This window comes from Bos javanicus, chromosome 7 (genome assembly GCF_032452875.1).
Source record: "Bos javanicus breed banteng chromosome 7, ARS-OSU_banteng_1.0, whole genome shotgun sequence".
NCBI lineage: Eukaryota > Metazoa > Chordata > Mammalia > Artiodactyla > Bovidae > Bos > Bos javanicus.
Genome location: NC_083874.1, coordinates 30249133 through 30261725, shown reverse-complemented (window position 1 = coordinate 30261725; position 12593 = coordinate 30249133). Strand labels below are relative to the sequence as shown.

The window sequence follows — 12593 nt, the reverse complement described above, 5'->3', positions numbered from 1 at the left end:
ATTCAAGGAATGTGGAAAGAGGTAGACAAGGGCTTTGGCTAAGGCAAGGACACCTGAGCAGGAAATGATGTTTCTAGATACAGCACAGTCATGAAAACAGCGGATGTTTGAATCCTGTAAGATGGCCTTTTCATTCTCTCACCCATTCGTTCATGTATGTGTGTGTTCATTCATGCAGCAAATATTTATTGAGCACCTTCTTTTGTGCTAGGCACACTGCTAGGCATAAGAGATAAAAAGGTGAATGAGACTCAGCCCCCTAATCTTTGACGACCTCATAGTTTTGGGGGAAGCCCAATTAATAAGCAAGTATTACCACATAGGGGAAGGCGCAAAATTGAAAAACAGTAAGGCGTGTGTATACAGCGTTTCGGGTAGCACGGAAGTGGAGTAATCAATGCTGTCTGGAGGAGATGAGGTTTAAGGTATGTTTTGAATGCTGAGTAGGAGTTTTCCAGACTTACAAGGGAAGAAGGCTTTCTGGAAGCCCATGTGGGATATGGAAAGGCTTGGGAGTGTGAACCAGCTTGTGTGAACAATTGGTCATCTCAGAACAGGTTTTACTGTCTGTGTGATAGGCTCTTCTTTGTTCAGCCCTCTTACCTCTCTCTTTGCTCATTTGCCATGATGACTGTACTTCATTAAGAAGGAGCATGAAAAGGGCATGGATGTACACTCTGTTTACCTTCTGTTCAGTTCAGTTCAGTCACTTAGTTGTGTCTGACTCTTTGTGACCCCATGGACTGCAGAAAGCCAGGCTTCCCTGTCTTTCACTATCTCCCGGAGTTTCCTCAAACTCATGTTCATTGAATCAGTGATGCTATCCAACCATCTCATCCTCTGTCATCCCCTTCTCCTCTTGCCTTCAGTCTTTCCCAGCATCAGGGTCTTTTCCAGTGAGTCAGCTCTTTGCATCAGATGGTGAAAGTATTGGGGCTTCAGCATCAGTGCTTCCAGTGAATATTCAGGGTTGATTTCCTTTAGGATTGACTGGTTTGATCTCCTTGCTTCTATAGGATAAGATCAAGCAAGAAAGGAAATGATTCAGGCAGTAGGAGGCGAATCCCCTTGCTGGTCTCGGCCAAGGAGTCTCCGCAGAGTGTCAGTCCGCATGCTTTTCCCTCCGGACCTGCCGGGTGGAGCATGCGGTTGCCATGGTGCTCAGCCGGAGGCGGGGCTTGGCTCACAGTGGCAGAGTCCTGTTGGTCTGCATCCCGCATGCCTCAGTGTCCGCAGCTGAGGGAAAGGTCATAAACACTCATCTTCACCCACTTCCTCACGAATTAGTAACCTTTATTCATTATTCTTAACTATTTTCCATTGTGGTTTAATTTACGACATTAATTAATAATTGCAAGTTTTCATTTTTGTCTATGTGTGTGGGTGGAGCTTGTTTGTTGCATAAGACATCTGGTGAGGGGACTGGATGAGGTCTAAAAATCCAGCCTGCACCACACCAGGCAGGCGTGTTCTCTGGGGCTGCCATAGCCCTGAGCAGCCCCTTTCTTTCTAGTCCACTGTGAGAACCAAGTGGGTTAGCACAGCCCTGGAGTTCCCTAGGGCAGGTGTCTGTGTCCTGCACAGTGGGCTTTGTCATTGCCCCAGGTCCTCAGGGGGTTCACAATCTCTGGCTTCACCACTGCTCTGGATGTGGGAGATAACAATGGTACACTCCCTGTGCCTATGAGCAGGAGAGCTCTTCAAAAGCAGAGATGCAAGAGGGCCAACGATCCTCCTGGCCCCTTAGAGAAGGTAGCCAGACAGACACAGTGCCAGGCATCAGATTGATTTTTATCTTGTTGCTGTGTAAATAGATTTTAGTAATTAATTGAAGAGGTTTCAGGGTCAGAATGGGAAATAGATTTCTGTTAATGTTAAGATGTTACTTAAGTGTAACCTCGTTGACTCCACTCAATTTTTTTCCTCTAACATCCCGTTTTTGTCATGTTTCCAATAAAGGTGCCATTTTAACTTACTTTTAATTCATGAGATTAGTAGTTCCAGGACTTTAGTATTTGTATGTTTTTCCTTTATCAAAGTATTTTTAGGGACCGTAACCTAATTTCATCTGGAAAAACAAAGAAACCCCAGAGTTGGTTGGATCAGATTCTTTGTGCATGGTTTAGTTCCTTCTGCTGCTTCTTGTATTAAGATAGCCACATGCTGCGGGGTTTTTAAAAATTTTTCAAATATATATTGCCAGGGGAGACCTGAGTGAACACTTACTTTTTGAGTGCAAGATATAAACGTCTTCTAGGAAATGGAAAGCTAAATCCTTCAGTGTATACAACCGGATCGTTCAGGATTGAACTATCCCAGGGGAATTTTGGGAATCTTCCAACTATAGCTCATGGATATCCATCCCATGGACATTTGTAAATATTTTGAAGATATCCTTTTACAAGCCTATAAAACAAACATTCAAAAAAAAAAAAAGTTTGTTGCAGATTAGTCAATAAAATGGGTTTTGCCACAACAGTTAATTTTACTACTTCAACTAATGGGTATTGACTTAAACAATTTTGCAAAGAAGGAAAAGAATCTTGTAAAGAAGCACAACCCTAAACTATACACCTTGGGCAGCTTCCAAATAGATGCCGCAAAGGATTCAGTCCCCAAACTGTCCCACCCCAGGGCCTGGGAGGCCTTTGCAGGATTCTCGGGGGCCAGGCCCCAGCAGGGGAAAGCCCTTTATAACTTCTAAAATCTTCCGCTGAAAAGTGGTTTTTCAAGGCAAATCAAGATTGGTGCCGTACAAGCAGTCCGGAGAAGATCTGGTATTGAGAAGAGAGTTTCATTCCAGGCTTTGTCTCATGGTGTGATTGGCTGAAATCCCACTGAAAAACTCCCCTCTCCCCCCTCCCCCCATGCTCTAGGTAGACCTTGAGCTTGTCAACGGCTAACCTGGGCTGTGGACTCCGAATGTGTAAGGTGAAGGAGATCATAGGAAAAGCAGATTTCAAAGGATCAGGTACTTTCAGTTTGTACTGTGAGACTGGAAGTTGTGGAGAACAAGGGATGAAGATAAGACTTCATTTCATCTCACAGTAATTGCCAAGCGCTTTATCAAAAAGAGGAGGGAAGGAAGGAAGTTGTCAGTCTCCAACTTACTCTTTACAATAAGATCTCCTTCTCCTTCTCTGTTATTAAACATAAACTCTCAAGATTTCAGGGAGGCTGCTCTGCCTGGAATCCATGTGAGCTGCTTGATGCCTGGCTTCTGGGCCTGGGAAGACCAGGAGTTTCCATAGAGTTTCTTTTCCTCCTCATCGTTAGAAGCAGGGGAAATGCTCATCACTACGTTTTTGCCTTAAGACAATTTGACTTAGTATAGAAAATAATCAAAGGATATTCCAAAAAGCATCTTATATTTTAACAAGATCTAGTCAAAATCAAAGCAAATCAAAAAAGCACATCAGTAAATATGCATAATATGCAATGAATGTGCATTGCATCATAAGTATGAAGCAATCTGATTTAATTCAGGAAGTATTTGGTGACAGGCCATCGAGGACCAGAAAGAAAGTTTCCTGCATGTTTTCTGTGTGACAGAACTTGACATCATTTTACACTTCGGTCAGTTTCAGATGACAATTGTTAAGCTCCCTCTGAACCTATAAGCCAGTCAACTATTATGTTAAGTAAAGAACGATCTCAAATCTAAAAGGAACTCAAGTGTAATTATATAAGATGCCCACATTGGTACAAAGCTGGGGACTTGCTCTTTGCTGAAATATTTGGACAACTTTCCCTTCGTTGTTCCTGCAACATTTCCTTCAAGGTTGTGACATCAGCACCGTGAGAAGGACCCTGTGCCCGAGCAGGTCTTTTCCTCCTGGATCATTACCCATGTCTTTCCTTCTTTTTTTTTCTGCTAAGTAGCATGAAATCCAAGCTTGGAGGGTCCCATGCCCAGGCACTTGTCTGGGATTGTAATTCAGGATTAGTTCAATCCCAGTCCAGCTGAAGTCCAGCTCTGACCTGCCAGAGCTGTCAGTCTGTCCTGATGAGTTCTTATTGTCTATGAAAATGATTTGTGAAGAGATTTGTTTCTAAAATTAAAGATGATGAACATAAAACCAAGGCTCTTCCTTTATTAAAAAATGGTTTTCTATCAAGCTTTTTTTACTTCCTTAATTATATAAATGGTATTCTTATAATTACCAACACACATAAGTATTAATTCTGGTAGCCCACTTTTCTCCAGAAGGGGAAATTCCTAGGTAAAGGATCTAAGTTAAGGTAACTGTCTACACATCTGCGTACGTTTTCACTCACACTTGGTGAGCAGATGGCCCTAGAGAAGATTTTTCAGTGATGATCTCAGGAGCCCGATAGATTTAGTAAATCTCCCGACTATGACAACAACAAATGGTTCCATGAGTGTAAATATCTGGGAGGCATTTAGGCAAACACATGAGAAAAGTGTCAACCCAGCTTGTACTGTCTGATGCTTATATATAGACATGCACCCTTGCCATACACGAAGCACTGCACTTCCCACTTCTGAACTGTTTATATTCTGATACACAAGATCACAGGTACAAAAGCACAACCTACGTGACTGGTCATTCCTTACAATTGTTCAAACTCTTCTGCTCTCTTTGAAATTGATTCTAAAGCTTAAAAATTTTTAATTATTTCAAATAATAATTTGAAAGTTTATCAGTCAGTGAAAGGTAGTATATTTTGACACACCAATCCAGTAACTAATCAGTTTTCTAATAAACAATCAGCAGTTCGCTGGCATGTCATCAGCACTTCAGGAGCTCTGGAGAGGGGATAAGCTGCCCATGGACGTTAATGAATACACCAAAAATCATTAACTGATCAATACTTCTGAGTTATTTTCATTGAGCTGATAGGTCTGATACATTAAAGCTGACATTATACATTTGTCAAGATCACAGTGCAGTTTTTAACAGTGGAACAGGCTGCTAAGAATATTCCCTGAAAGACAATCAAAGAAACACAACTTCCTCATCCTGACCATCCAGCTGGCACAGGAGCCCTGAAAAATCCAAGTGTGATGGTCACGCTCCAGCCTCCCAATGTTAAAAAAAAATTGGTGGGACTCCCTAATATGGATAGAGGCGCTTTATTTTTATAGGTAATTGTCTTCCTAGCAAAGCACTTTGTGTACTTTACTCAAAAGGAAAATGAGAGACCCTCCGACTGGATAATGGGGCTCACAGCACGTGTGATGCAATGTGGACTTTCTGCTGAGGGCTTTCCCTCAGCCCCACCAGTGACCAGGATGGCCTCATTTAAAAGAAGACACGTGTCTGCAGCTCTCCCCAGTATCTTTTCCTTCAAAAGTTTGAGGAGAGGACATTAGGGGGAGAGCTAAGGTGGCTGCTGTGCCCTAGTGGGTGCTTGCCCAGTGCTCCAGGTAGCCCAGACAAGCAGCCTGAGTGACAGGGAAGCCACTGTCTGCAGAGCTTGCTTCTGCAGTGTGTGTGTGTGCACGCATGTGTATACACACACAATCATCGATAACCAGCCAGGAACCACCACCACCATAGAAAAACCAGAGGACACCGTTGGATGTGTGTGTGTGTGTGTGTTTTGAAGATTGTGTAGCCATCAAGCGAGTTGGTATGTGTTGCATGGAAGATGGGTTAGGCCCAAGGTCTCTAGATTAGCTATTTTATTTTTTAAGTTAAGGAGACGAGATATTCTTGAAACGTGATGCCAGTTTTGTTCTTAATGGACACACCGACTCTTAAGTATGGCCCACATGTACATTCTTTCTTCTGTGTCTGGTAGAGAGGTGAACTTGAAACACACAAATATTGATTGAATTTGAGTTTTTCCCTATCCCTCTGCAAACATTTTTTAACCCTAACTTTGGTTGAGGTGCAATACTCTAGCTTTTGCACAAAAGCGGCCACTCATACCCACCTCCCACACTCACCACAGACTAATGCATTGCTTCCTCCAGTTTCCAGATTCAGGGCTGATGGCTCTCTGGCCACTGTGCTGAGGGGAGTAGAATTCCCGATTTCAAATCAGCAGCAGGTGAAATTCTATTTGTCATCCATTTCTCTTTGGGGTTACAGAGCAGAAAACTGCAGACAAGCTGCTGCTTTGATGGCTCACTCCTAAAAATCTCTTTTTGTTCTTTATCTATTTGAACTGACAGTGATCAGAGCTGCAGCAGGACAGGGCCCTCTGGAGAAATCACCTTCCCCCTGCCTATTGACAGATCCCTCTGTTCTGCATCAGCCGGGCTTTGTCCCATCACGGGCGTCCGGGCCTTGGAAGGAGCCACCAATTAAACCTCTTGAGCCGGTAAAATCTGAAGCCACTTTGGAGTGTCTGTTCTGATTAGGCAGGATGAGAGGAAGCCCATCACCCTGCGGGCCCTGCTCCCTGGTCTCAATTTTCTCTCTTGCCTCCTCCAGGTGTGAGAGGTGTGAGAGGAGCTTCACGCAGGCCACCCAGCTGAGCCGACACCAGCGGATGCCCAATGAGTGCAAGCCAATAACCGAGAGCCCAGAATCAATCGAAGTGGATTAACTGATTGACTGCTTGGAATTAAACTGCAAGGAAAGTCATGATTAAATGTCACGGACACTTAAGCAAAACCAAAGATTTCCTCGAAGCAACTTTCAATCAGTCCCAGAAAACCAAAAGCAGTAATAAAATAAGTAAGATGTTAAGAGATATTGATCCTGGCGTGGAAGTCAGACCAGGAGAGAGATTATTTATTTATGACTAGGGATGAGACTCATTTCAGTGGACAACCAACCTGGGATGGCTTACATTTCCAGGCCCACCGTGTATTTGCTTTGTTTCTAAAAAGCTTTTTTTAAAAAAACTGTTATTTAATACCAAAGGGAGGAATCGGATGGGCTCTTCTGCCCACAGTTGTGACTGAGAATGCACAGGGACTTGTTTCTCATTGCACCTTTTTTAGTAGCATGAATTCAAGGGGACCCGTTGTACAACCCTTCTTCCTGCTGTTGCAGTTTGGCCTGGCCTCTGCCTCGGGCCGCCCAGCGGGGACTACGGATGCAGTTGCTGGAGCCTTTGCTGAGTCTGGGCCATCTTCAGCCCTACAGGCGCTCCATGTCTGTGTTTTCCACGCTTACTTCTCATGCACTTTTCTCATGGCTCCTTCTATCCAGCAGCTGGTCTTGATGCAGAAGAGCCTGAAAGAGGAAGAAGATGGTTTAAAATTTAAAATTCAAGTGGAAAAGAAAAATGGGGACTTAACCGTGTCCTGTCAGGATTTCAGAAACATTTAAAATGTATGGAGCTTCATAATACAGTATATTATTGTTCCAAAGCAGGTAGTTGAGAAAATTTTGTTTTCATGTTTTCAGTAACATTTTAGCGTTAAAAAAAAAAAAAAACCCACGAAAATAAAGTACTTCAGTGAGAGGCTGAATATAAGATATTAAGCTTCCAGTGATTTTTTTGTTGTGTCTATGAAAGCATTGAATATGTGGCAAAAGTCATGCCAAGCCCCACCGTCAAGACCATTCTAGGCATCTTCATCTTTCTTCCTTGTACCTCCAAGGGGAAGCCTAGGATGCCCTCCTGAGTGTGGGGAAGCGTTTCTGCAAAAATAGGTGAAAATAGCCCAGACAAGGAAACCTTGAGAGGAGGAGCCATGCAGAGGGTTGTGGTTAAAACAGACTGCCCTGGAACAGCTAATTTTATCAAGAAGAGTTACCTTCTCATCCCCTCTGGCCCTTGATAATATTCTTCTTTCAGCATTGATCTACTGAGAGAGAAAGGAGTGTGTGCACAGTTTCACTGACCCTTGATTGAGTGCTAGGAGAGTGAGTGTCACTTCAGCTAGCCTTTCAGCAACGGTGCTCAATAAGATTGGGTCCTATTCCACGCAATGATCCAACATCGGGAAGAACTGACAGCCCTCGCTTATAGGCCTTTAGCTCCCAGCGACATTGGAGAGACTGAGTCTACCTTGATGACCAGTGTAAATCTGAACAGCTTAGAGCACACACCAGCAGCAGTCTTTGTAGGTTTCTTGGTCATGTGATATCAGGACACACCCTTTTAAGGAATTCCTTGTCTTTTTAGCCTTCCCATTGTCTTCCTGTAACAAAAATACAAGACACATAACTGAACTGGTCACCGATAGGCAAGGATATCTGTGGTTTGGTTTAATCTGTTGTCATGTATTTTGTTCTAAGAAATCTTCCTTCCCTCTTCATTTCACTTTCGCCATCCCTTAGCACCCATTCTGCCACATTTAAAATGGAGGAAACAGGGCCTCACTAATTGTGTTTTAACTTATTTATATACGTCTCAAAATAATCTTTCATGGAGTTTTGCTAATTCTGACCTCCATTGTCCAATCTGAAGTCATTCACATTTCCCCCCATTCTTGTTGGCCCCTTGTCATAAAAGTAGTAAGTAATCTGTGCAACTGTGTTGCTGTTTCTGATGGAAAATGCTTTCTCTGGTGGATTGGAATGTGTTGAACTTTTATAGTTTCTTGTCCTAAGTGATGGAGACATTTGACGAAAACATGTGCCATTGGGGAGGGTGGAAAGAATTATGTAGCAGTACTAACTGGAAATCTCCAAGACAGTAACACACTGGCTACACTGATGAGCAGGCTGTTCGATTTACTCAAGTTGAAACATTTGGTTATACTTTTTCAACATGATAAGGAACTCACCTGTTTGTTTCTAATATTGTTTTCCATGAGAAAAACGAGTTCTGCGTTTTGTCTCACTTCCTAAGTTTTATAGAGTGCACCCCAGCCAGTGCCCGTGAGCTCCCATGCGAGTATGGGAAGCCTTCTCTCTGCCCTGTAGTCATGTAGTCAGAGTTTCTGTGACAGTGACAGGGGTCTCTGCCAGTCTAGTGGCTTTGCCGACTGATCCCAAACTCCCACTTAATATGGTGATAACCTCAATACTGAAAGATTCTTCTAGCTTTCTGCTCATGTAAGCATCTTTTCCTCCTTTATAAGTAAGGGATAATTTTGCCATGTCATTTCCACCAAATTTAGCCTGAAAATATTTGCCACTTAATAAATAGAAATTTATAAGAGATATTCAGAATTTTCACACTGCTGAGCCATTGCTGTCTTCTAGCAGACTGGCCTTGGCCGTTGGTCTACTGGTTAAGACAGGCCTGCACCTGTGGATTGACTTGGAGCCCTGAAGCATATACTAGCATCGTTTGGGTCCTAAATGCTTTTAATCAAAGTATGTATTGGGCAGGAGGGTGGTGGAGGGAGTTTCTCCCTAAAACCTACCAACAATTGCTTTAGCCTTTTCTGTTTAAAATTAACAGATATTCTCTAGGAACACTGCAAATGGGTAGTAGATGCTGCAGTCATCAAGAGTCGCTAGTTTTCCTTATTTTCAACTTCCTAATCATTGTATAATGTAATGTAATGTTAGTCGCTCAGTCATGTCTGACTCTTTGTAACCCCATGGACTGTAGCCTGCCAGGCTCCTCTGTCCATGGAATTCTCCAGGCAGGAATACTGGAGTGGGTGGCCATTTCCTTCTCCAGTAATCCTTGTGTAGAGAGAAGAAAAACTCAGAGTCATTGTGGAGAGGGGAGGATATCTAAGATGAGAAAGGGAGACTCTCTAAACTGAATCTGTGTTTGGCTCTTGAAGCAACCCTTCTTGCCCCTTTCTATCATTGGAGATGGAATTTTTTTTTTCCAGAATAAGACATGCCATCCCAGCATATGCCTGTTTGTGTGGCTAAGAGCCTAAGCTAACAAGTAATCCCAGGTGGGTATGCAGATTCCAGAAAAGTCTCAGTAACTTTAGATAAAGCCAAATACTTTCCCCAGGAAATGTGCATGATTTTTTTTTTTTTAAGATAAGCTTTGCATTTTGGTTGTCTTTATCTTTAAAAATGACTTTTTTAAAAGAGGAGATATGCTTTTATAGAGTTCTTAGGATAATTAAGACTATAAAACTAAATCTTGTATAATTTATATAATTTGATTCAATTAGTAAATATTTATTGAATGTCCATTCAAATATAACCTTATAGGGGGGAAACTGTAATAGGGGTTCACATGTGTCCTCACATGGCTTACGAGTTATTGGATTGTACTTTGGGAAAACTTCGTTCTAGTCAAGATAGACAAAGATTTACTAACATTTACCAACTCATCAAATTTTTTTCATCAGTTGGTTCGTTCATTGTTTCATTCATTTATTCGTCAAGTATTTACCGAAGTCTAATTTTGTATAAAGACCCCATTTTAGGTGTTTGCTGTAAGGAGTTTTGTTTGAATGACTATTGATGAGAAAATAGTATCTTCCTCCTAAGTGGCTGGCTAATAGCAATGGATCTTTTATTGCTTTAGACCAGTGTCTCTGAAGTTACAGAGATGGCTACAACTGGGAGAATCAGAGAGATGTAAATTCAGCTGGTGACCAGAAGGTAGCAAGTTTCAAAACAGATTAAGATATACAGCTTGGTTGTCTTTGTCTGATCAGCCCAGCTGTTGTTTCTTAGCAACAATCTCAAGATACCAGGATGAGGGTCTGGCTCTTAGATTTTTATGAGCCTCTTCCAGTGATAAGGCAACAAATGGGGACAGGGCTGGAGCTGCTCAGGACAGGAGCTCTGCAGACCCTGTGTGGGTCTGAGTGGCCTCATTAGTGTCAAGCCTTGGCAGTGTGGTCCTTGTCCCCGGTGTGTGGCTGTGGTGCTCTCAGAGGTGGGGACTCCTGACTTGCACTCACAGGCTTCAGAGAGCCCTGTCAGGGTGAATATTCACTGCTGGTTAAAGATAGCAGTTGTTTCGATAACTTTATTTTTGAACCTCACTATCCAGCTCTTCTTAAAGCACTACAACTGGACTATCTTCCTCTGTAGTGACACCACCTCCTAGGCCCCAGGTATCTGGTACCTTATTGCAAAGCCGTTTGCTGATAATTGGATCTGAGTTGTACATGTAAGAAACTAATGTTTCATTGCTTTTTGTAGTAAAAGTACTGTTACTTGTTTTGTGCTGATTCTGAAAATCAAATGTAGTGCCTGTTGAGCTGTTTAAAATGGGAAACGTGGCACATCTCATGAAGCAGGGTATTTCCAGAACAGTATGGGGTCATGGGTCCTCCGAGCAGGCCCAGTGGTAGCCTGTGTTGAAGAGCAGATCAGTCGTTCTCATATTAGGACTACATATGCCTCTAGAAACAAGGCCAAGAACAACAAACTAAATAAACACATTTTTGAAAAAGTGAGTTTCAATTTTCCTTCCTTGATGTGAACTTAATTTTATTTCCCATAGCCTTTGCCGATTCTTGACACCAAATCCTGAAAGATACTGAGAGAGGTGCTTCTTTAAGTGATAACAGTAGGTTCCAGATATGTCACTCATTTATCAAATTCCTTTCAAGATGAAGAGGTTTGGAGACATTGTATGAAGTGGCTAGGTGGATGTTTAGGTCCTTATCCACCCAAGAACTGAGGCTTTCCCTATTGCTAGTGCTTATCTGAACTACCAGAAAATAACAACAAGATCCCAGGAAAAACCACATGTTTCAAGACCTTCTCAAGATTACATTCTACAAATCCAACAATCAGCTTTCCCAGACAACTGACCAAAGGGAGCCAAGCTGAAAAGGATATCGCTTTATCTGGGGAAGCTATGCCACAAATGTTTAGCCTGTAATCCATGGTCATGTTTAACATTTAAAATATTTATTTGGTTTGTTCTTTTAAGTAATGGATGTCAGATGTTTCATCAAATCAATATGAAAAATTATTTAGAAAAACAAAAATATGTCAGAAAACAGGAAGCCATTGGATTGTCTGCCCTATGCATTGAGATGCTAATCTGTTGAGTAAATTTTAATGGAAAAGTAAAATCTGATTGCTTATTCCCTCAAATGTTGATGAGGATAATAATGATAGCAATTTATTTTATGCAGTCACTGTTAGGCACCATTCTAACTGCCTAACATGGATGCAATCACTGTTAGGTGCCATTCTAACTGCCTAACATGGATTATCTAATTTAATCCTTGTAACAAAGATAAAATTATTATCCTTTTCTCTTATATTCTTAATCTTATCTTTGCAGGTCTACAATTTTCCCACTCCAAAACCATCTGAGAGTATTTTTTAAAAGGGAAAATATCTTTATTCCAACTCTCTTTAAGCATAAAAGCTTTTTAAACACAAATATAATTTGTCAAATGCGTTTGTGGAAAAAATGCTAAACTGTTCTCAAAATATGTATTATTGCAGTTGCTGATTTTGTCATCTCTCAACCTGTGCCTCTGGACAGCAGAATTTCAAATATCCCACTGCTAGCAGGTATTGTTTTGTTTTTCTAAACTTGCAAGTAAAACTCCACATTAAAAGAAAAAAATCCTCTCAAGCATGTGATACACATTAGGACAAATAGCAACAGTCAGGAAGGCAAGTTATGTTGGACACTGGCCAAGAAAAAGTAGGCTTGAATGCTATTGACAAGTGAAAACACATCCTGAATGGGGCTAAGTGAAATCTAGTTTTCTTTCTTTGTTCTGACTGAATGCTAAGTGAGTTACTTTGCAGACATCAATGGAGTAATTATGCAGTTGTGTCCATTAAGAATATGAGCTTCTGTGGCTAGGCTGTTGG

The 12593-nt window shown here is 41.8% G+C and overlaps 1 protein-coding gene across 3 annotated transcripts in view; it reads left to right on the top strand.

Annotated features, from left to right (window-relative positions):
• Positions 1 to 12301, top strand: part of PRDM6 (PR/SET domain 6) — a 113755-nt gene extending 101454 nt beyond the window's left edge. Inside the window, exons 8-9 of one of the 3 annotated variants that reach the window (XM_061422949.1) lie at positions 6146 to 6294; positions 6408 to 6498. In XM_061422949.1, coding sequence (XP_061278933.1) covers positions 6146 to 6281 — 136 coding nt within the window. In that variant the 3' untranslated portion in view covers positions 6282 to 6294; positions 6408 to 6498. Of the gene's footprint in view, positions 1 to 6145; positions 6295 to 6407; positions 11207 to 12215 lie in introns of those variants that run through there. The other 2 variants (XM_061422951.1, XM_061422950.1) reach the window with 2 other exon arrangements.
• Positions 12302 to 12593: the final 292 nt, after the last annotated feature.